This window comes from Aplidium turbinatum, chromosome 2 (assembly GCF_918807975.1).
Source record: "Aplidium turbinatum chromosome 2, kaAplTurb1.1, whole genome shotgun sequence".
Taxonomy (NCBI): Eukaryota; Metazoa; Chordata; class Ascidiacea; order Aplousobranchia; family Polyclinidae; genus Aplidium; species Aplidium turbinatum.
In genome coordinates, this window is record NC_137473.1 from 42,205,637 (window position 1) to 42,230,422 (window position 24,786).

At 41.2% G+C, this 24,786-nt stretch overlaps 1 protein-coding gene across 1 annotated transcript in view; it reads left to right on the forward strand.

Moving 5' to 3' along the window:
• Positions 1 to 7,355: 7,355 nt before the first annotated feature.
• Positions 7,356 to 24,786, forward strand: part of LOC145764816 (uncharacterized) — a 32,486-nt gene continuing 15,055 nt past the window's right edge. Inside the window, exon 1 of the mRNA XM_082576493.1 lies at positions 7,356 to 9,804. Coding sequence (XP_082432619.1) covers positions 7,357 to 9,804 — 2,448 coding nt within the window. The 5' untranslated portion in view covers position 7,356. The remainder of the gene's footprint in view (positions 9,805 to 24,786) is intronic.

The window sequence follows — 24,786 nt, forward strand, 5'->3', positions numbered from 1 at the left end:
TTTCTGTTTCGACGTTTCATGTGATGGCACCAACATACCAAAACTTTCATCCTCGGAGTCGTGACTGTTGTTGGTGTCACTCTTGTCCGTATCAACGTGGCTTGATGTTTCCCGCAAAGATCGAATGATTTCTGCTTTCATTTATTCTCGCATTCTAAAAACGAATTATTTTTTTCCCTTTAAATTGGAAAGTAACGGGAGTGCGACTGAAAGAAATGTAGCGTCTTTCGCTATCGTTACATTGAAAAAAAAGTAGCACCGCTACTTTAGCAAAAATGTAGCGACTCTCTTCTACCCAAAAAAATATCGGCGTTAGTAGCAGGAAGAGGCGCGCTACTAGTCTCTACGGTCTCTAGTCCTCACACCCATTGGTCGACGTTGCCTTTTATTTTGCGAGATTTTTTTTCTTTTTTGAGAGAGAATGGGATGATGAACTGTTTTATTTTGGTCAACGACGCACGAGTACAAAATAATTGACACGGCGAGAAGAACACAATAAACATAGCCAGGTCAGAGACTTTAAAGAACCGGCCTTTGGATGTTGGGGTTGCTCAGCGAAGGCAAGTCGACCCTTGTGTTCTATCAGAAACAACTTAGGTTTGTGGTACGTAACGAAGTAAAGCAAAATCCCGAAAACGGATTTAGCTGCTTCGTGCCACACCACCTCTGGTTATAAGTTTATAACCATAACAATGTAGGCCTAGTACTGTAATTTGTAACTGCTTGCACAGGTTTTCCTTTTCAATAAGCTTTAAATTAAGGTATTTTGATCAGGCCCGGATTTAGGGGGGGGCAGAGGGGGCAGTTGCCCCGGGCCCCTTATGTGAGAAAAAATGTGATTTTGTGTTATTTTTTTCCTTTTGGCCTTCAAAGTTTCTGCAAAATGCTGTGCAGTAGTTCTGGACTGATGCTACTGTGGACGTAAAGATGGTTTTTCGCGCGTAGGCGCAAAACATTTTTTTGCACGGGGGCCCCCCGATCTAAAAGTGCCACGGGCCCCCCATCCTCTAAATCCGGCCCTGATTTTGATTGATAATGCGAGAGGATTCAGCCAGAAGATGTGATGTTTTCAAGGAAATCCCAACACTTTCTCATCTTCGCTCGACATTGAGAGAGAGAAATGTGTTTTACTTGCCCTGCCAGCAAGAGAAAAAATTGAGTATACTATAGAACATATATAGCTTACGGTATGATATAATGCAGAAAGGACTCAGAGCACTGAATAACTTTGCGGTTTTCTAGTCGAGGTGCTGCCTGTCATCAAGTAACAGCAATAGTAATCGTTTTATTAAATTGACAACCGTTATTGAAGTACAATCACTACATGTAGACTACCACATAAAAAAGTTTATAATCTGCAGAGCTGCAGAGGCATTTGACGCAGGGCCGGTTACCAAAATTGACAGAGTGAAGTTTTTCCAGTTGTTGCCGGGGAATTATTCTATCCGTTAAGTCCCGCTGAAGGGAGAGCAGTCCTTAGAATGAGTTGCTCAAGCGCACACCCCTAGAGTCAAACCAGCGCCGCTTGATCTTGAAGCTTCTTCGTTCACGAAGTTACACGTTATACTCGACCCGTTGTGCAGCGTAATGCAGTTTTCATTTCATGTGAGCAAGATAATCAGTTTGTTTAAATTGCTTAGATCAGACCATACTTTTGTTATATTGTATGCTTTTCAGGTAGGTTCTTATTATTATACAATGTAATATTTTCTTTTAGGTTTGATAAGGGCCAGTGTTGGGTGCGATAACTAATTTTTCAGTTAAGCGATAACGATAATCGAAAAATGCCTAAAGCGATAACGATAAAACAAAAAAAAGTTAAGCGATAACGATAAACGATAAAATTATCGTCGATAATGTCCGATAACGATAAAAAAAAATTATTGATTAGCGCTGCCCCATCCCATGCAGCACGAACTGTTTTCATCAACATGACGAAAAATCGAACATAGGCTAATATAGCTACTGTAAAGAGACAAAACTTTTTGTAAGTTATGCATGAATAGAATCGCAACAGCGGCAGTGGGTATCGAATCTTCAACCTCTTGATCCAGAATCAAACCACTGAGGTAACGCAGTGCTAATAATTATATCTTCAGATACCAGTTGGATGCTTTTATCAATTGAGTTACACTGCCGCTTACGCGCAGTAGGCAAAATAATTAAATCAAATAAAAATACCATAAAAAATTCCAAACTTTGTATTTTGCTTAGGGCTGTTTACAGCAAAGTCAGCAATAATTGAAAAAATTCCAAAAAACGCAAAATCAAACGAAATTAATATCGGAACAACAATATCGGATTTTTAAATGATTTTTTATTCAAATTCTATTTGTTACGTTTTTGTCGCTGTGGCCTCTCCTTATAAACCGATTTCTTATTATGTTGATTAGTTATTTGTTAACTTTGATTTGCAAAATCACCATTCAGCATTGATAATATTGTGGCCCACGAAAACTTATTGCGTTTATTATGTGACCGTCTTTTTTATGACTTGTTCATTAGGTTAACATTTTGGTGTTCTCTCACTTTGGGCAGGTGCCCCCCTCATCCCTACTTTTTTCGCTCAGGCGAGAGCACTGAACTATAGGCCTACTGTATTATTCTTGCATCTTTTCTCGACGGTCATACATAGCCTATCTATTTCATACTTACTGCATAGCTAATTTTCTTTCACTTTAAACAGGAACAACTTTTAACTTGCTACACCCCAAATCTATGCCTATTGCCTATATACATGCAATAAAATCCCACTCTCCAGAGTCTTGATCTTGAAATGTGCAATAAAATGCACGATGCTGCAATCAGAGTTCTTTTTCTGCTGCAATGCTTTCTTGAAAGTGGACTCGTATTGCGACTCTTTCACAAACCACTTGTCAATTTCTTTCGCTTCGCTTCAAAGAATGCTGTGCGCCTGTGCGCTTACATTTTAATTGTAAAAGTCACTCGCGATTGCCGATTGCAGCAAAACAACAAGAGAATTGTTGCATGCATTTCATTGCATTGCAATTTGCAACTGCAAAAATTATTGTGTTGTCAGGGCCGTCGCTGCAGGGGGGGCGTGCCCTTCCCCTGACAACGACCTGTGCGCACACACTTCAGGCACTGAAAAAGAACTGGTTTCAATTTTAGTTTCATTAACTAGTAAAAATATTACTTTTCATGGTCTTTCCACTTGTGTGTTGATCCGAATTAAAATTTATAGGTGATTATTGGCGATAATCAAATATTGCCTTTGGAGATAACGATAACTGAAGAAATAATTGAGTGATAACGATAAGCGATAAAAATTTATCGCCGATAATGCCTATCACTGATTAAGGGCTATAGACAGGGCCCACAAGAAGGGGGGACAACTGGTGCATTGCACCGGGGCCCGGTGAGTTTAAGGGGGCCCGCCAAAATGTCTAAATTTACGCGATAAAAAGATTGATTTCAACAATTTTGCATAAAATATTGTTTTTATATTAGTTCCGTATGTCGAATGGGGCCCCCTTATGGGTAGCCTAGCTAGGCTATGCCCTTTTTTTAAATTACAGAATTTTTAATTTTTTGAGTTTAGGGGGGCCCGACAAAACGTTTAAATTTGCGTGCTCAGGTCAATTTTGCATAAAATATTGATTTTTATATGAATATTAGTTTTGTATTTTGAATGGGCCCCCTCATGGGAATGCCCTTTTTTAGAACAATATTTGCATTTTTTGCGTTCAGGGGGCCAATAAAATGTTTAAATTTGTGTGTTAAGGTTGGTCACAGCGGTAAACCATAATCTCTTCGTGGGAAAATTGTAACATAAAGTTCCCGGATCCGTTCGTCTGCATGTAATGACCGAAAAAGAAACACTCCTCGAAACGTCTATTCAAAAAGTGTATTCCTGTAAAATTAGCCCGCGGCTATCGAAAATGGGACGCAACACCGTACGCCTCTAAAACTGTCACTACAGAACAGATTACTTGGATAAAAGACGGAAAATTTGTCCAGCTAGCAAGCACCAAGCAAACAGTTAAACTTGCGACTGACTTCCAACAAGCAATTTTACGAATGACTAGCATAATTTGCGATATCTCAAATGCACGTAGACAGTAACTGTGACGCAATAATGAAAGACAATTATGAAGTCATTCAAACAGGTGTTCAAGCGGCTAATGCAATATTTCATCAGGTCTTACGACCGATGGTGCAATATTTGGACATTTTCTAGCAATTTCCATGACGTAAGATGCCAGCTAGGTTAAGTAGACCATAACGGTTTTATATGACGTTTGATTTGGTGAAAATTGTCGGGAACATAGCGGCCCCTAGTTATGACAGTCTGAAATGACATAACTAAAAAAAAATTGACGACAATTGTGAGCCAATGAATAAAAACACACGATACACAAATTGTTTGAATCACTCACGTTTAAGTTAATACGTAAATACAAAGGGCATGCAAAGAATGAACAGCAATACGGAATAATACACGACGATACATGAAATTGGTACCATAGGTACACGCAAAAATGACGCTATATACAATGGTTGCGATAATAACCGACTGTTCTGGGCTCAGACAAGTGTCGGCCACCGCAGACAAAACCAGGCTCAAACCCTAACACTTAGGTGTTCTTTACGGGGGCGAGGCACGAAATATCCCTCAACACGTAGTCTACTTTCACTTTCCCCGTACTCTCATCATAGTTGCAGACGGCAACTTTAGCTCTACGAACCACAGGCTTCCTTTTTCTAATCTGTGGAACCACCTCATGCACCCTCCCAAGTTGATACTTCCCACGTTTACCAATGTCTTGGAGAGAACCCACCACTACAAGTTGACCAGGCTCTAAATTCTCGGCCATTTTTAACCATTTTTTCCGGCCCTGAAGCCCTGGCAAGTAAAAATCTATCCATTTACTCCAAAACTGCTGAGAAAGTGACAAATTGAACCGATAATCCCTTCTAAGTTGGTCACGATCATGTGGTTGCCCAACAGCACAGTATGGGTCTAAGTATGGGGTCAAAAGTGAGGCAGGGGTGATGACAGTAAAATCCCTAGGGTCGTCACTCAAAGGTACCAAAGGGCGTTCGTTTACGATCCGAACAGCACTGCCTGTGTACGTAAGCAGTTCAATAAAATTGGGCTTACGTATTGAAGAGTCTAAAATGTGAAAAAAGTACTTAATCACATCGGCCATGAAACCAAACCTTTCAAGCCGAAATCTAGCCAAGAGATCTGCCAGAGAGTTTAACAAGTCAGGACCCGAAAACATTACATCATTAACACAAGTTCCTCGAAATTCAGACTTGCCATCGTAAACAATACGCTTTTTTAATTGTGACGTAACAAAGTATGGTAAATACCATTCAAATCTTTTTACATTTTCTGCTTCACCAGCACGCTCAATATAGCCATTAGATTTAAGATCCTTCATGGTGTCAGTAAGGAAATCACAAAGTTCAGGTTGTTTTAAAGCCTTCTTCCTTCAAGCAGCAGCTCTATCTGACGCCAACACAAAATTGTTAGGTAAATCAATATCTTCCTTCAACGGTACAGGTATCTCAAATCGACCATCTTTCAACTCAATATTCGGTTCAACAAGTTCTCTAGCCAAGTTATCATTGCGAGACAATTCACAGGTTTCATTTTGCAACGTCAAATCCTGAATGACTTTATTCAGGTCTGCTGTTTCCATATCACGAGACTCAATTTTACGATGAAAGCCAGAGATGACATCCGACTCTGAAGACGTCTGCACTCTGCACACTTTAGCAACGCTTTCATCTAAGGGTGACTTACCACCACAAGCCAACCAACCGAGAGGAGTGAGCAAAGCATGCGGTTCACTATGTTGGGGACGATTCCTATCATTTCATGTTTGCCCCTTTTTGTTTACAATTTATTCTTACTTGAACCTGTGTGACAATGTAGCACAACGAAGTTGCTGATCTCTTGTGCTTTCTTTTCATGTGGTGTTCGGTCGCAAGGTGGACGGTAAGAAAACTTTAGTTTAAATTGCTTCCTATTGGTTAGTTACTGTTAAAATTATGCTGTTTATCACTTGTTAATTACTTTCTGGTCAAATTACAATTTTCATGTTGACTGTAGTCTTTACTTGTGGTGAGAGTCAGGCTAGACTGGTAGGTTAGCGATAAAAACCAGCCACCCACCGAGCGGGATGCTACATTGGATTTAAACTAAAGACCTCTTAATTTGTGTTGTGTTAAATTGGATTATTCCTAGTAAATGATTTGTGGTGTCTTGTGTAACCACTAGTGTTTATGCATTGTAAATTTCAATGCTAATTGTGTCGTCATAGTGCTGTTTGCACTTGGTCTTTAGTGAATTTGTTTCTTTGTGTAATCAGTTGAAAGGCTAGTCATTTTAACTTGCTTAGTGTTGATTAACTCTTGTGCTGTGTTGAGAAATTGTGTTGTGCTGTTAAACTTGTGTTGAAGTTGTGAGACATTGTTTAATGTTAAGGATAAAGTAAGTGTTGAACTTGTGTTTGCTGGTGGTGTAGCCTCATTAAGTGAATTTGGTTGAATGCACCAAAGTCAGCATAATTATTATCTTAGATCTCGTGTTACCAGTTGTAAGAAAATGTCTGAGCAGTCTGATACAAGTAACAGTGTAGCTGTAGAAAGTGACAATGGGGCCGTACTCGGTGTGAGTTCTGTGGCCAGTCATTCAAGTGTCAGTGAGCCAAGTGGTTCTGAAGTGACAACTGTGGTGAATAAACAAGTGTCTTCATCCAAGGAATTGTCCTTGCTGATGAAAGGATTTCTAAGCGTTGAGAGAAAATTATGCGAGTTCAAACATGAGATGTGGACTGCCATTGGTCAACCAGATGCCGATGAGTTGGTCAATGAGCTAATCGAAAGATGTGAGTTGGCAATGACGATGCCAAGTTCTTATATGAGAAAATCAATGCTGGTACTAGTTTTTCTGATTCGGCCAAATCTAGAGCCCAGAGATACTGGAATAGCTTGAATGTGACTTTAAGTCAAGTGAAGGAGTTAAGTGATTCTAGAATTTCAAATAACATGAGAGATGAGAATCAGTCCCATGTTCAAGTTGTCACTAGTCCTCAACCGGTCGTAAATAATCATGAGGGGCCTAGGGCAACAGTGCATTTGCCAGATCCTAGTGCTAGTACTTCATACAGTATTCCACCAGTGCAATCTCCAGTGAGAGTTGAGAGTGAGCAAATCCCCATATTCCCAGGTGTCGCTGCTCCATACATGCGGCCTCCACATCTTGGTGTTGCTCCTCCAGTGACATTAGATAAGTTTAGTGGTAATGTGATGGACTACTTAGAGTTTAAACGTAAATTTACAAAATTTGTAGAGAATGTTTACCAGGATGATTATGTACGCATGTCATACCTGCAATCTCTGTGTGTTGGAGAGGCAGGTAGGGCAATTCGTGGCCTTGGTGGTCATGTGAATAGAAGTATGGCTTACCAGACAGCGTGGAATCGCTTAGACCAAAGGTTTGGCAGTCATGACCTTTTGATGGCACAGGTGCGTAATGAGATGCTTAACGGACCTGTCATCAAGGCATATGATTCGTCAGCACTGAATAGTCTAAGAGACAAAATGTTTGAGTGCGAACAGAGTTATCTCAGTCTTGGTTGTTTAGATAGTTTAGACAGTCATGAGGTAATCCATAAATTGTTCAGTCGCTTGCCTGAACAACTTCAAAGGGATTTTGTTCCCTTGTACAGAAAGGGACAAGGTAGTTTTCGTCAGTTAAGAGAGTTGGTAGATAGTGCTGCTGCGGACGCTGAGTGTGCTCTTGGAAAGAAGCTGTATCAGCTGGACCTCAAACCAGCTGGAAGAGCAAAAACTTCCAGAGACCAGCATTCCAGTAGTCATTTTAATAAACGTGTAACAGTAAGTGCTGTGAAAGAAGTCCACTCAGGTTTACCGAGGGCAGAAGGAAAATGCTACATATGTGATGGTGGACATAAACTGTTAAGCTGTGCTGTTTTTAAACAGAAGTCGGTAAATGAAAGGAATGATATTGTCAAAAGTCTCAAGTTGTGTTTCAACTGTTTGTTACCAGGTCATCGTGTGGGTGATTGTTATTCCAAACAGAGATGTCAAGAGTGTGGCAAGCGACACCATAGCTTACTGCACTTTCAGAGACATCAAAGAGAGGTGAGGAGTGTTGGTGACAGTAGCCCTGAAACTAATGACAATGTGTTAGTGGCGTGTAACTCTTGTCCAAGTTCTGTTGATGGACTGGGCAGGAAATTGCATAAGGTGGTTCCTGTAAGAGTGTGGCTGCATGATCCAGCAAAGGCTGTGCATACTTGGGCCTATATGGATGAGGGGTCGGAAGCAACTTTGTGCACCCGTGCACTTGCTGAGAAGCTTTGCGCTCCTTTGTCCAAGGCCAAGGTGAAAATATGCACGGCTAATGCTGTGTCAGAAGCTTCGTGGCAGATGAATAACCTGCATATAAGAGGAGTTGACGAGTCAGAGGTGTTTCAAGCGAACAGAGTGTTGGTGCAGGATTCCATCGTGAATGTAAGGTCTAGTATCCCCACCAATGATGTTGCGGAAATGTTTCCACACTTAGAAGATTTGTCATTCCCTAAGATGGAGGTAAATGAAGTTGAATTGTTGCTTGGTCAAGATGTGCAAAACGCATTTCGTGTCACTGAACTGCGTTATGGTGATACTGACCAGCCATTCGGCTTTCATACGGCCCTAGGTTGGGCTTTGTGGGGAGTTGACAAAGTGACGCCCGGTTGTTACTCTAACCAAGTATGTGTTAGTTTTATCAGTGAGTTAAGCCTGCCAGATGAGTCTTGCCAGCAAGTCTTGCAGATAATGGACCAAGATTTCAAGGACCTTGACCTTCCCCAGAATGCTTGTCTTTCACGAGAAGACAAACGTGCGGTCAAGATTATGGAAGAGTCTGTGAAGAAAGTGGGAGATCACTACCAGGTAGCGTTACCATGGAGAAAGGACAGGGTAGATCTCAAAAATAACAGAAAGTTGGCAGAGAAACGTTTAGCTGGTTTAAAAAGAAAGTTAGAGGCTGATCCAGAAGTGTGTCAAAAATATTGTGAAAAAATGAACGAAATGATAGAAAATGAGTATTGTGAACTTGTTCCATTGACTGATTCGCCTCCAGAAGGAAAAATCTCGTATGTCCCACACCACTGCACATCATTGTTAACAAAGTTTCGTGTGGTTTTTGATTGCAGTGCGAAGTGGAATGGTTCTTCTCTTAATGATGGGCTTCTTCAAGGCCCAGATTTAACTAATAGTCTTGTAGGTGTTTTGATGCGTTTCAGGCAGGAACCCATTGCTGTTGTGGCAGATGTCAAAGGCATGTTCTTCCAGGTTTTGGTAGATGAAAAGGACCGTGATGCCTTGAGGTTTCTTTGGTTCCCAGGCCATGATCTGACTCAACCTCCAGCTGAATACCGGATGAGGGTGCATCTGTTCGGAGCGACTTCATCGCCATCAGTTGCTGCATTCGCCCTACGAAGGACAGCTGAGGAGAACTTCACAAACTCTGGTCAAGACACAGTTAAGACTGTTTTTAACAATTTTTATGTAGACGATATGTGTAAATCTTGTACAACTGTGCAAGAGGCAGTGAGACTAGTGAAAGAACTGCAAGAGCTTTTGAGTAGTGGTGGTTTTAAATTAACAAAATTTCTTTCCAATAACAAGCAGGTTTTAAGCTCAATTCCATCCAAGGACCATGCTTCAGGCGTTTTCGATTTGGAGCAACGTGAACTTCCAACCCATAAGGCTTTGGGCGTCTACTGGGATGCTGAAAGCGATAGTTTAAAGGTGAAGGTAAATATAAAAGAAAAACCGTGTACTCGACGAGGGCTCCTATCAATGATTTCGCAGACATACGATCCTCTAGGGTTTCTCCAACCATTCATGTTGCCTGCTAGGAAATTGTTGCAAGAGGCCTGCCGCTTGAAATTGGCGTGGGATGAACCTTTACCGGTCGTGGGGGGTGGGAAAGATAGTTGGGAAGAATGGGTGCAGGCACTCCCTAGTTTAGAGGCGGTGTCTCTTGCAAGGAGCTTCAAGCTCCAAGATCGTGTGGTTGACTACATTGAGTTGCACATTTTCACTGATGCTTCCACCACTGGGTATGGTGCATGTGCTTATTTACGTATAGTATATGTGGATAATTTCATTGATTGTGTTTTTGTGATGGGGAAGTCCAGGATAGCTCCCTTAAAACCCGTTAGTGTTCCCCGATTGGAGCTTACTGCTGCTGTTCTTGGTGCTAAACTTGGTAAAATGATTTGTAGTGAATTAGAGTATTCTTTGAGTAGTGTTGTGTTTTGGACTGACGCCACCGTAGTTTTAAGGTATTTGCATAATTCTACCAGTCGCTTTCAAACGTTTGTAGCTAACAGACTGGAATTATTACATACTCTTACGTCAGTGCAGCAATGGCGTTACGTGCCCACCGACCAAAATCCCGCTGATATAGCTTCGCGCGGTATGGCGCCCTCTAAGGTGTCCAATGCAGACATGTGGTTTTGTGGTCCCGAATTTCTACGCGCGCGCGAAAACGAATGGCCAGGACAGCCAGATTTTGTGAACAATATCGAACAATGTGATGCTGAAGTGAAGGTTTGTTCCACTCAACTGTCTGATCCATCAAGTGACTCGATCCATCGATTGCTGCGGTACTATTCAGATTTCAGTCGTCTTCGACGCACGTGTGCCTGGTTATTACGTTTTAAGAAGTTTCTGATGTGGAAAGCTAAATCAGCTCGTGATGCTCCCAAGTGTGGTCTGTTGAGCATGGAAGAATTAACAAAAGCTACGTCCGTGATCATCAAAGCTGTTCAAGTTGAAGCCTTTTCCGACGTGATGCAGACGCTTTACAATCACCCAAGTTTTGATGCCCCGTTTGTCCCAGTAGAAGAAGCTCAAATAAAGAAATGTGCCAATTTGAGAACTGTTCAGTCGCTCAATCCGTATCTTGTCGATGGGGTGCTTCGCGTTGGCGGCCGTTTACAAAGATCTCCGCTGACAGATGAAGAAAAACATCCCATTTTGCTCCCAAGTGATCACCCAGTTACCGCTCTCCTAATTTTGACGTGTCATCAACGAGAAGGACACATGGGAACCCCTCATGTGTTGTCTTCGCTAAACAAAACCTATTGGATTCTGAAAGGAAGATCCACTGTGAAGAGAGTGCTACGTTCGTGTCTAAATTGCAAGTTTTGGGCGGCGAAAGCAGGTCAGCAACAAATGGGTCATCTGCCTGCTCACAGAGTGACGCCGAGCCCCCCCTTCAGCGCTTGTGGGACCGATTTAATGGGTCCATTGCATGTGAAAATCGGAAGAAGCTATGTGAATCGATATGTTTGCCTTTTTAACTGTTTAGCCAGCAGAGCTGTTCACCTCGAAATAGTTCAATCATTGGACATGACTGCGTTCATACAAGCCTTTCGAAGATTTTGCAACAGAAGAACAACCAAGGTTCGTGATGTTTACAGTGATAATGGTGGCAATTTCGTTGCAGCTAATCGCGAATTGAACCAATGTATCAAGCTTTGGAAAAGCAAGAATTTTCAAGATGCCATGTTGCAAGAAGGCATCCACTGGCATTTCGGGCCTCCTCTGGCCTCACATCAAAACGGTTTTACTGAAGCCTTTTTCCGTATTGTCAGGAAAATCTTTCGTTCGGTTGTCGGAGAAGCTACACTAGAAGAATTCGACTTACTAACCTTGGCAACAGAGGTTGAAAGAATTTTAAACAACAGACCAATTACCAAGCTTGCCGCGACCCCAGATGATTTAGCAGCCTTGACCCCCAGTATGATCCTTACTGGATCGTTATGCGAAGGAGTTGCCCCAGGTGTGTTCATGAAGGCTGATGCGTACCGCAGATCGTGGAAAAAGACACAATACTTAGCAGATGTATTTTGGGATCGATGGTTACAGGACTATTTACCGCTGCTGCAGCCACGCCAGAAATGGTTTGGCACGTCTCGTAATTTGCGCCCTGGTGATCTTGTTTTAGTTGTGAACGAATCGGTCAAGCGTGGTTGTTGGCCGAAGGGTGTGGTCGAGGCCGTAATGCCTGACAGTAATAATTTGGTTCGAAGAGTGAGAGTTCGAATGGCTCACTCAACCCTCGTAAGAGATATTCGAAAACTTTGTTTGTTAGAGGGTTTTGCTGACGAACAGTAAGTTTCTCATTTCGTGTGCATGTTTGTTTAGTTTACTGGTATATTTTGAATTGTTTTTTTTTTGTTGTTTAGAAGCAACAACGACATTTAAGCATAATGTAGAGGCGTACTTGAGTTTAAGCCTTTCATTGATACGTTTAGCTACATCAAGTTTTATGTAATTTCAAAGTTAGTCGTTGGATAGTCTGTATTCGTACTCGATGTCGTGATCGCATTTGATTTCGACTTTCGTGCTCATGCACGGTCTGCTATTTGTGTTGTCTTCGCTTGCCTGTCGCCTACGGTACTGTTTGGCAGTTGCTCGTGTGCCAGTGTCAATTTATCTCTTGTGTGGCATCGTCCTTAGTTAAAAAACGTTCGTTAGCAACTTACGTTTTTGTGGGGAGAATGTTGGGGACGATTCCTATCATTTCATGTTTGCCCCTTTTTGTTTACAATTTATTCTTACTTGAACCTGTGTGACAATGTAGCACAACGAAGTTGCTGATCTCTTGTGCTTTCTTTTCATGTGGTGTTCGGTCGCAAGGTGGACGGTAAGAAAACTTTAGTTTAAATTGCTTCCTATTGGTTAGTTACTGTTAAAATTATGCTGTTTATCACTTGTTAATTACTTTCTGGTCAAATTACAATTTTCATGTTGACTGTAGTCTTTACTTGTGGTGAGAGTCAGGCTAGACTGGTAGGTTAGCGATAAAAACCAGCCATCCACCTAGCGGGATGCTACACACTACGATTTTCACCAACACGCTCCTCTTTAGCACACATCAAATAAGCGTTGTCGTTTCCAATCAGTACATCTACAGTACTACAATCATTCAAATGAAACATATTCACGTCATGAAAATGACGGAAACTACTTAATTCCTGCTTATGTGGTAAAGTTTTAACATCGTCAGCCCAAGCTGGGTTAACCACCGAAGTTATATCACAAAACAGTTCATTCGTCTCTAACGACTGAATGTTGAGTTTAACAAGGTCAGCACAAGTAGGTTTCTGACCAGCCAGAGTATCCATTTTAAACGACGCTTTTTCATACGGTTTAACGTCAAGTTCGCAGACCAAATCACTCGAAACAAACGTCAACTGCGAACCAGGATCATGCTGACAATACACCAACTTCGATTTGCCAGTCATTGGATTCAAAACACGAGCAGCAGTAACGCGATTAAAGGCTGCTTTAACATTTCCAATCTTAACATTACGCACAGGAACTCTGGCACCAGCATCACCTTTGCCGATCGAATCCAGAGAATCACGTGACGTCACATAAAAATCATGCAGAAGAAAATAGTGTTTCCTATCGTTGTTAGGGCCACACTTACGACAGTTGTTTGCATGAACGCAATCCCTAACCATATGCTGGCGCAAACAATTCAAGCATTTACCAGCTTTTGCAAGATAACGCTGCTTAGCGTCAAACGGGAGTCGCTTAGCCAAATCCAAAACAAAACGTCCTTCCAATTTGTCAAGCTGACCATAAGTTTGCGCGTAAAGCAGACACTGCGACAATTCATCTTTAAACTCTTTCAGATCACTGGAAGAGGTCGAAGTCAATTTGCTACCATAGCGATACTTTCTAATTTCCGGTTCGGCGAAAAGACCTCCACGAACTCCAAAACGTTGAGACAAGCGAGCTAATGACATTTCTATCCTGTCTTCCTCTGACAAGCCAGGAGTGTCGGAAACCAAATTAGCAATCGTTTGCGCAGCTGTCCTAACACAAGCTGCTTGTAACAAAGTCAAACGAGTCCCCTTAAAGGGCGAAGCTGCCATTAAGGCCGTAACACGATTTTTGAAGAAGATAAATGGCATATTATTACCATCGTAACCAATCAAGGCCGCCTTATCGAAAAACGTCCTACTATTTTGGTATTCAAAAAAGCTATCCTGTTGTTGAGAACTCGATTTAGCAAGAGAAGACAAGCTATATCCCTTAAGGGGCTGAGGGGGCTCAGTCACATGCACAGCCCGATCACGATCCTCACAAACGTTAAAATCAGGAGACGCGATACGCCTCTCACAACCACCCAAATTACGTGTATCTGGACGATCAAAAACTAGCGGCGCAGAAAACTGTGAAGGGGGCAAAGCATTACTGCTATCAGCGGCCCCATGACCTGTACGCCCTGGGGGAAGAGTTCGATTAAAATTCGCAGGCTTTGGCTTTAGATCCTTCGGAAGATCCTTAGCTGCGGCCCCGAGACCTCCTGAAACAGTTTGAAAACGTGTGGATTGCACTGGTCCACTTACAGATTGAACAGGCGTCTGGAAAAGGTTAGATAAATTAAACTGCGAATGATGTTCACTTCTGGAATGCCTAGAAGATCCCTTCTTAGAGCTACGCCGGGAGCCCACCTCTGATCGATATTCAGCTAAAGCTACCTCTTTACGTTGTTCAGCCCTCAACTGGGCGTCTTTGAGTGCGAACTCAGCAGCTCTCGCTTCGGCGTCCGCTCTCGCGGCAGCCTCAGCTCGTATGGCTTCAGCTCTGGCGGCGGCCTCAGCAGCTCTCGCTTCGGCCTGAGCAGCTCTCGCTTCGGCCTGAGCAGCTCTCGCTTCGGCCTCAGCTCTCGCGGTGGCCTCAGCAGCTCTCGCTTCGGCCTCGGCTTGTATCTGGAGCTCCTCTCGTCTTAGCTGCAGGTTAATTTGTGCAACTATCCGTGACGAGCTCTCAGACATTCTAGTGCTTACATTTGAAGCGCTATCCTTAAGATGTATGTCAGCGTCCAACATATCTGAGAACTCTCTTACTTTTTCTTCGAAGTTATTTTTTAACGAGTTAAATTCGGGATCTACCCTATCACAAAGTTCTGCCAAGATTGCAGAGTTAAAAAATTTAGTTAAAAGAGCATGGAAATGCCGTAAATCCTCTTCCAAAGTAGAGAACTTAGATCTAAAAATTAACAGTTCCTGCTTATCACTCAAAGAACCTAGGGCTACAGAAAGTTCCCCAATTTGAGTCAAAATATCCCTTCTAAGATGCCGGGCCTCTCGAACTGACTTAGCCTCATCGTTACCGGGTCCCTCCCCCGAATGGCCTGCCCGACCGCAAAGAACATCATCAGGCTTAAACTCAGTCGAGTCGACGGCGGTCGAGTCCTTGTCGCCACCGAGTGTAGACATATTAAATGTTGGGGCTAAATTTAACAATTAAAAAAATTAAGTTACACAAACACACAAAATTAAGTTATAAAAAACTTAACTTCAAAGACCTTAAAAATACAAAAAGAATTTAAATGCACGATACCGTAGATGTAGGGGAATATAAAGTCGTAAACTTCCACACAATTTGCTTGGATTCGTTCACTTGAATCTTCAAGCACAGATCGATTGTCTTTAATCTTTTTTCTTCAAATGAATGTCAATGTTATTTTTCTTCAGTACCAACAAAGAAACGCCTTTAATTTTTAACTTGAAGTTCTTCAGTACCAACTGAGAAGAAAAGTCTTTAATTTTCTTTTGCTTCTGTAGACTACCAACCAACAAGATCTTCTTTTATTATTTTGCTTTAATTTCTTCTTGACCTACCAACTGACAAGAACTCGTCTTTTATTTTTTTATGCCTTCAAGTGCTTCTTGGCCTACCAGCTAACAAATCACGTCTTTTATTTTTTATGCCTTCAAGTGCTTCTTGGCCTACCAGCTAACAAAAACGTCTTTTATTTTTTATGGTCACAGCGGTAAACCATAATCTCTTCGTGGGAAAATTGTAACATAAAGTTCCCGGATCCGTTCGTCTGCATGTAATGACCGAAAAAGAAACACTCCTCGAAACGTCTATTCAAAAAGTGTATTCCTGTAAAATTAGCCCGCGGCTATCGAAAATGGGCACCTCTAAAACTGTCACTACAGAACAGATTACTTGGATAAAAGACGGAAAATTTGTCCAGCTAGCAAGCACCAAGCAAACAGTTAAACTTGCGACTGACTTCCAACAAGCAATTTTACGAATGACTAGAATAATTTGCGATATCTCAAATGCACGTAGACAGTAACTGTGACGCAATAATGAAAGACAATTATGAAGTCATTCAAACAGGTGTTCAAGCGGCTAATGCAATATTTCATCAGGTCTTACGACCGATGGTGCAATATTTGGACATTTTCTAGCAATTTCCATGACGTAAGATGCCAGCTAGGTTAAGTAGACCATAACGGTTTTATATGACGTTTGATTTGGTGAAAATTGTCGGGAACAAAGGTCAATTTTGCAAAAAATTTTTTTACTATTTTGAAGTTGGTATTTCTTATATTGAAGTTGGTATAACAATAGCAATGCATTCATCCTAAGTTTGCTGCCCTAGTCTCTGCAGATTTCAAGGTCAGAAATGGTATTGTATGTTAATGTAAAGCTGCAAGCACACATATGCATTAGGGTGCCACAGGCGCCCTCATGTGACCGAAATCACCTGAACTTTTTTTCTGGTATGACATTTCACATATTAAGGCACTTTGCAAAGTTTGATTGAGATTGGACAAAAATTGGATGTGCAGATTGAAAACGAAAGTCTAAACTGAAATACAGTAAAATTAGGGGATTTCCCTAGTTTGAACATCAGTTTTTTTGCTATTTTTCATCTTTTTCTCAACATTGAAACAAGGTAAATTCAAGAATTAGGTTAGGAGACCAGTGCCAGTATGTCAAGAGCTCAATTGAGGTCAAGCATGACAGCTCCGCGCCTGTTACATTGATTCATCATCTTGCAACATTGAATCAACATAGCTGGCTTGACCTCACTCAAGGTCTTGGAATAATGGCTTTAGTATTTCTTCTTCTGTTGAATCAGTATTGCTGCGCCCAGGAAAGCTTAGTATTAAACCCATGCAAGTTGTGACTTAATCTGGGAGAATATAGCAGACAGCAAAGATAAGGCAGGTAGCCTACTGTAAGAAAGGGTTATGTTACCTTCGCTTCTTGCAGGAAAGGCTAATAATGTTGCAAAACCTATGGTTGTATTGTCTTTTAGATTATTCTACTAATGATAATTGATACGGTAGTGCTTTTACAAATCGGTCTGGTTAGCATTACAATAATGAACACTGAACAGCCAGTCTCAGAATGCTGAGAAACAGTATCTTCTTCTTTCTACTATTCCAACGAAAGATGATCAAAAAATCAAGGGAAGTAAACTGCCAACTTATCATCAAGTGATTTTAAGCTTTCTTGCCTGCAGGAGATTGAATCTCAAAATCCCACGAAAAGGAAAATCCAAATACCAGTAGATGCAGCAAACGAGACAGTGAAGGACATCTTAACGTTTTACTACAAAGCTAATATTCCAACAATTCATCTAAAAAAATGGCTCAAAAAAATTCAATCTTTTCGAGATGAAATGAGTCTTATCTTCAAAGGTCAGATCGAATACTTCCATAGGAGTGATGGAAAGCAATCGGCAAGGATTAAGGAATTTAAAAAGAAATTCAATTGATCTTTCCTTTCTGGCCTCGCGATGTAATGAAGATGTCAATTGAGGAAGATAAAGAATTTTTGTGGAGCATGCAAACTACCAGAGAGGCGTCAATGGCAGGGAGAGACAATGCTTTGCGTAAGACGTTGAAACGAAAACATTCTAGAAAAGAAGCAGAAGTGCAAAGGAAAGAAAAAGAAATAAAACGTCAAGAGGCTGAATCCAGCAGCAAAAGTAACATTTCACTTTCTTCTAGCGATGATACCAGTGAAAGTGATGAAGTGACTGCAGTTAACACTGCCGAGCCTTCTACATCCACAGGAAGTAAAAGGAGTCACCGTTGAGTTGTAAAAACCGGTACCGCAATATTTGTACCACACGACGTTTTACGATCACCTGGTTTAGTGGCCACAAGTTTACTAAACAGAATAACACCAACTGCATTATCTGCAACACTACACTCGTTAATCAAGAGTTGTTCTGGTGAAGCTATTCGCGTAAACTTAAACCACATGATGGCTTAAAGGTATAGAGTTGAAACGATTTTCAATATTTCTGAAGCGGTTAAAAAAGGTTGGATACCTCCTGAAGTTGGAACCATTCATTGGGATGGTAAAATGATGGAGTCACTAACAAACCCTAATAAGCAAGTTGATAGGCTTCCGATATTACTATCAGGTATTGGAGGCTCAAAACTGCTTGGTGTTCCTATTTGCCTGCACAACATCCAATCCAAAAGAAAAGCAAATAGCCAATGCAAGCATGGAATTGTTAAACAATTAGAACTGTACTGCATGTCTTGCTGCAATGGTGTTTGACACTACAAGTAGCAATACGGGCCACAAAACTGCAGCCTGTATCCAAACACAAAATCATCTTGGAAAAGGCCTGCTTTGGGTAGCATGCAGGCATCATATTGGGGAGATAATACTGACGCATGTTTGGGAAGAACTCAAAATAGAAAGCAGCAGTGAACCCAACATTTCCATATTTCAACGCTTTAAAAGCAATTTTCAAACTCTTTCTGATAGCGCATCAGGTTGTTTTCATACATCAAAATCGCACGAGGAAATTGATCTGCTTGCCAGCAAGCGGGAAGAATTGTCTAATGCATGAAACCTCATATTTTTAGGCATTTTTCATAAATTGTTGAACATATACAATTGACACATGGTCTGTAAGATTGTAAATTAGTGAGTAAGTTCACTAGAAAGTGTTCGAAGTTCAAATACTCCGTAACTGAGAAGAAATGTCTGAGTTTTGATGATCTAGAGAGGATTTTACTATTGAAATTGTGAAAATTTACCTTTAAAAACTTTAAACTTATTCTGCACGTCCAAATTGTATCAAAACTTATTGAAATTTCTCACATATGCTTTTTTTACCAAGTGTCACATATAAAAAAAAGTTCAGGTGTATTGGAGGCAATTTTAATTTTTGAGGGGCGCCTGTGGCACCCTAATATGCATTATGCAATGCTATGTCAGCCATGTCGGATAATATTGCAATTTTTATCTTCGAAATAGCTGATTTTACCATAGATATCTTACATATAGATATGCAACTCAGCAATCGTGGAATTATCGTCACGCTCGACTGACTTTATGGACATAATTAACAATCAAGGTTGCCAGCTTGGCTATCGTATCTATGATGGGCTATTATTGTACGGTTTGGGCTTGGCGAGTGGTGGCTTTTGAGCTCTTTTGGAATATTTTGTTTGGCGTATATTTCAAGTTTTCACAGAATAGCCTACTATGAAAAATCAAGACAATAATCTTTCTTCACGTAGGTTATGCAACTTCTGTTTCATGATCGTTGGAACTATCATTTAAGCTTATTTCCAGTGACTCATTAAAGCTTGTTGTAGGCAGTTTACAAACCTGAGATAGAGGGGCGCCGGAACGATTTTAGGGTGAGATATACGGTAGCGATAATTGCCAAACATTTTCAGGGGTTGTCGAGGATTTCCAGGGGTTGTCAGGCATTGTAGAGTGGCTACTTTCAGGCATTGTTGGGAATTTCCAGGCATTGTTGGGAATTTCCAGGCATTGTCTAGGATTTCCAGGCATTGTCGATCAATATCAGTGGTTGACAGGTTTGGTAGTCATTAATGACTCATTATGGAACATTTTCAGGCATTGTCGAACATTTTCAGGGATTGTCGAACATTTTCAGGGGTTGTCGAGCATTTTCAATGGTTGTCAGGCATTGTAGAGTAGGCCTACCGTATAGCTACTTTCAGGCATTGTCGGTAATTTCAAGGCATTGTCTAGGATTTCCAGGCATTGTCGATCATTATCAATGGTTGACAGGCTTGTCAACCATTATCAGTCATTGTCCGAAATTTTTAATCGAACATTTTTAGGTGTCAGGGGCTCTCAGGCATTGTAAAGTAGGCGTAGCTAGGGAATGTGCCGCCCGGAGTGGATTCAGATTTTGCCGCCCCTTTAAGAAAAAGCATGTGAAAACAGACCCGGATTTAGGGGGGGGGGGGCAGAGGGTGCAGGTACCCCGGACCCTCCGACTTTTAAAGGGCCCCCCTACGTGAAAAAAATGTGATTTTTTTTCTTTTAGCTTTTGTGGTTTCTGCAAAATACTGTGCAGTGCTGGATTAATGCTACTGTAGACGTCGAGGGGGTGTTTCGCGCCGTAGGCGAATTTTTTTGCACGGGACCCCTGATCTAAAAGTGCCCCGGGCCCCCCATTAGCTAAATCCGGCCCTGTGTGAAAATGAAATGCGTTTTTTATCAGATTATAATCAAAATCAAAAATCGTAGTCTGAAAGTGCCGCCCCCAGACGTGCCGCCCGGAGCGGTCCGCCCCTCCCTCCCCCCCTAGCTACGCCACTGATTGTCGGACATCTTCAGGCATTGTCTAGGATTTTCAGGCATTGTCGAACATATTCAGTGGTTGATAGGTTTGTTAGGCATTGTCGAACGTTTTCTTGGGTTGTCGATCATTACCAGGTTTTGACAGGTTTGTCAGGCATTGTCGATACTTATGATAGCCAGGTCATTTAAACGCTGCTGTGTTTGTGTATACCGTAAATATGTTTACAACCTACGCAAAATAGAAAGGGATCATTCTGCTGCGCATGCAAAGCTGGGAATAAAAATGTATGAAAATGTTCGACAATGCCTGACAAATGTGTCAAAAACCAATAATGATCAACAATGCCTGGAAATCCTAGACAATGCTAGGAAATGCCCAACAATGCCTGAAAGTAGCTTAATCTAGAATGCCTGACTACCCCTAAAAATGTTCGACAATGCCTGACAAACCCCTCAACCACTAATAATGATCAACAATGCCTGGAAATCCTAGACAATGCCTGGAAATTCCCAACAATGCCTGAAAGTAGCCACTCTACAATGCCTGACAACCCCTGGAAATCCTCGACAACCCCTGAAAATGTTCCATAATGACTACCAAACCTGTCGAACACTGATATTGATCGACAATGCCTGGAAATCCTAGACAATGCCTGGAAGTTCCCAACAAATGTCTGAAAGTAGCTACTCTACAATGCCTGACAACACCTGAAAATGCTCGACAATCCCTGAAAATGTTCGACAATGCCTGAAAATGTTCCATAATGACTACCAAACCTGTCGAACACTGATATTGATCGACAATGCCTGGAAATCCTAGATAATGCCTGGAAATTCCCAACAATGCCTGAAAGTAGCTACTCTACAATGCCTGACAACCCCTGAAAATGCTCGACAACCCCTGAAAATGTTCGACAATGCCTGAAAATGTTCCATAATGACTACCAAACCTGTCGAACACTGATATTGATCGACAATGCCTGGAAATCCTAGATAATGCCTGGAAATTCCCAACAATGCCTGAAAGTAGCTACTCTACAATGCCTGACAACCCCTGAAAATGCTCGACAACCCCTGAATATGTTCGACAATGCCTGAAAATGTTCCATAATGACTACCAAACCTGTCAAACACTGATATTGATCAACAATGCCTGGAAATCCTAGACAATGCCTGGAAATTCCCAACAATGCCTGAAAGTAGCTACTCTACAATGCCTGACAACCCCTGAAAGTGTTCGACAACCCCTGAAAATGCTCCACAACCCCCCAAAAAGCAGACAATGCCCGACAATGGGTATTTAGAGCCTTAGAGGTACCCTCTGTGACTGTGATTTGTTTTCAATCGCCAGAATCTCCATAAAGCAGTCCATGCGGAACGAGAATGTGACGTCATCACAAGCAATCCATACGTCAACTTGAAAACGAAGAAAGTTTTATTTAAACAAAAACCAAAAAAATATATTAAAAATAAAGTTGTTTTGCTGTGCCAAGTTTGAAGTCAATGCATACAGCCATAGCTACGCTGTTAGCCTTCAAACATCATTACGCACCACTGAGTTGCATATCTATATGTAAGATATCTATGATTTTACCCACTTGTTGCCATGGTTACAATCAGGTGTTGCCAGAGTTAGGAAGGGTTAGAGTTAGGAAAGGTTAGGGTTTTGATCTTTGCCCAGGACTAAAAAAAATATCCAAAATACAAGTTATTGTTTTCAACAGCTATAAACTTTTCCTCAAATTAGGGCAGAATTCCATATCTGACAACGCTATTGAGGCTATATTTACACTATGTAGTGTTTTAGCATTGTATCTTTGTGTATAACTAGTGTGTATCTGCGAATTTAAAGTTATATTTACAATAGTGTGCCATTGTTTGTGAAATAGTGGAGTGTTAATACTGTAACCTAATTTATCCTTTGTAAGAACGCGCACCGCAAATTTTGCTTGTGATTGGTGAGATATCACGCGACATGTCGCGCTGGGGGGCCCGGCAGCAACATCTGCACCGGGGCCCCGCAGGGCTCTTGGAGGCCCTGGCTATAGGCCTATGTGTAGCCAGTGTTGTCTTTACGAAAACGTTTGCTTTATTTTTGTTTGTTATAATGTTAAATGATACAGCTTCGGTAGAGAGTTTGTCTTGTTGAACCATAGGCATACGAAGCCGAGCAACGTTACCAAGTTTAGCATATTTAAAGATTATTATATTTACAAAAACACAAAACTACGCAACAATTAAATATCGAACGTTTTCGACATCACAAGATGTCCTCTTCAGGAATAACATACATACAACTTAACTACATCTGAATAAAATACAATGGTTAACTAAATCTATAAACAGAAAAAGAAAAATGTTAAATGATGTGGCAAATGCTCAGCTTTGTCTGTTTATGGTAACACAATCAGGTCAAAAACTACAAATCGTTATGTTATTCACCAAGCATGAACCTTTGTTTACGACCAATTCTGCTGATTATAAAACAGCGTTAACGCACTGAAGACGTTTATTGCAGCGAGTTCAAGGTCATGAAGGCTCCGCTCATTATATGGTGGTGTGTGTCAGGGATGGAGGAACCATTTTGAAAGTAGGTGGGCCCAGAGGCGCAGCAGTCAAAGTCAACCCAACTTCTGGGGGGCGAAGCCCCCCAGACCCCCCTTAAACCATACAGAAATAAGACATAGTAGTCTTAGCGGGTTTAACATACTTTATTACACACACAACAATATAACATATTTAAAATTACTCACACGTTTTCGACGCGTACGTGTGTCCTCATCAGGAAACAACACATATGACATACCGTACATTGGTAGGCTATGCCAACCACACATTTGTTGACACGAGCCGGGGAGCACTTAAACCCAAACCTACCAACTAAAAGTGCAATTAAAGAGCACATCGCCTCTTGTGAAACATGCACAAACAAACGGAACAATCCATCTCTCAACCGGCAGTTATTCGACTGTGGCTCATCGTTCCTTTCGTGTGTGTTCTAATTGTTTGTCCAATGCCTGTAGTCTACACCTTATGTGATCTGTTTCCCACCGCATAATTTAGGCTACTAGTAATCATTCTTGTATCATTTGTTCAGTTCGTGCTTTTCAGTTCACAATGTCGTTAGCCTACAGTTACAGTGTAAAGTCAAATTTATCTTCCGATTTTTCATTTTATGTATATAGCAGATTTAATTTCTGATGAAGACACACATATGTGTCGAAAACGTTTGAGTTTATTTTGATTATGTTATATTTTTTGTGTGTAATAAAGTATGTTAAACCCGCTTAGGTTACCATGTTTTATTTCTCTATGCTTGATAGTGCTGTACAAAATATGGTGATGAACACACAAATAAAAAAGAAACAATAGCCTACACAGTACACACACAGTTATAATACCACCTGGGATAAATGATCTGCAGGATTATACAATTGGCTGTGCGCATATATGCCGCAGCATCAGCACCAATATGCAAATATAATACTGGCATCAACAATGCACAGCTAATTGCCACAAAGTTTCAATACTAGGAGTACCGGTACTGGTAGCCTATATACACATATTTAACAGTTAGCAAAGTTACAGCCTGCAGTATTATGTGCATACACTACACAACAGCTGCACTACCAATATACAAATATAATAGGCCTACTGGTATCAAACAACAACAAGGTTTCTTCAACTGTCACTATATAGGTCAGGCTTTCCCAAACTGTGGTACGCAGGTTATCTTGGTCAAATCTTTCGCTACCTTTTCAAAAATATTTGGCTTTCAAAAGTGGGTGGGCCAGGCCCACCCAGAAAATAAAGTAGGTGGGCCCAGGCCCACGTGGTTCCTCCATCCCTGGTGTGTGTCATGTATGATGGTCTTCTTCTTGGCCACTCCAAGGGACGAGAGGCTTTGCTTTAACCACCCATGAGCAGTTGCGGCGACTCGGGCTAAGTGTTTGGGCGGGTGTTGAGCATTCACTGAATTGATTTCTCGCAGACCAATAGAAGAAGCGTTGCAAGTCTTTACTGGAAAAACATAAGCTAAAGAAATAGTAGGGGATCCCTCATTGATGTTTGTACCGGGGCTCCCACTAACAAAGTTACGGCCCTGATTGTGTTGCATCTGTCATCGCAGTGTAGCCTATGTTGTCGCCACGGTTCAAAACTAAACTTGATTGTTAGTTACAATACTGTAGCCAGTGTTGGGCGCGATAACTCATTTTTCAGTTAAGCGATAACGATAATCGATAAACGAAAAATGCCTAAAGCAATAACGATAAAACAAAAAAAAGTTAAGCGATAACGATAAACGATAAAATTATCGCCGATGATGTCCGATAACAATAATTTTTTTTTTTTTAATTAGCGCTGCCC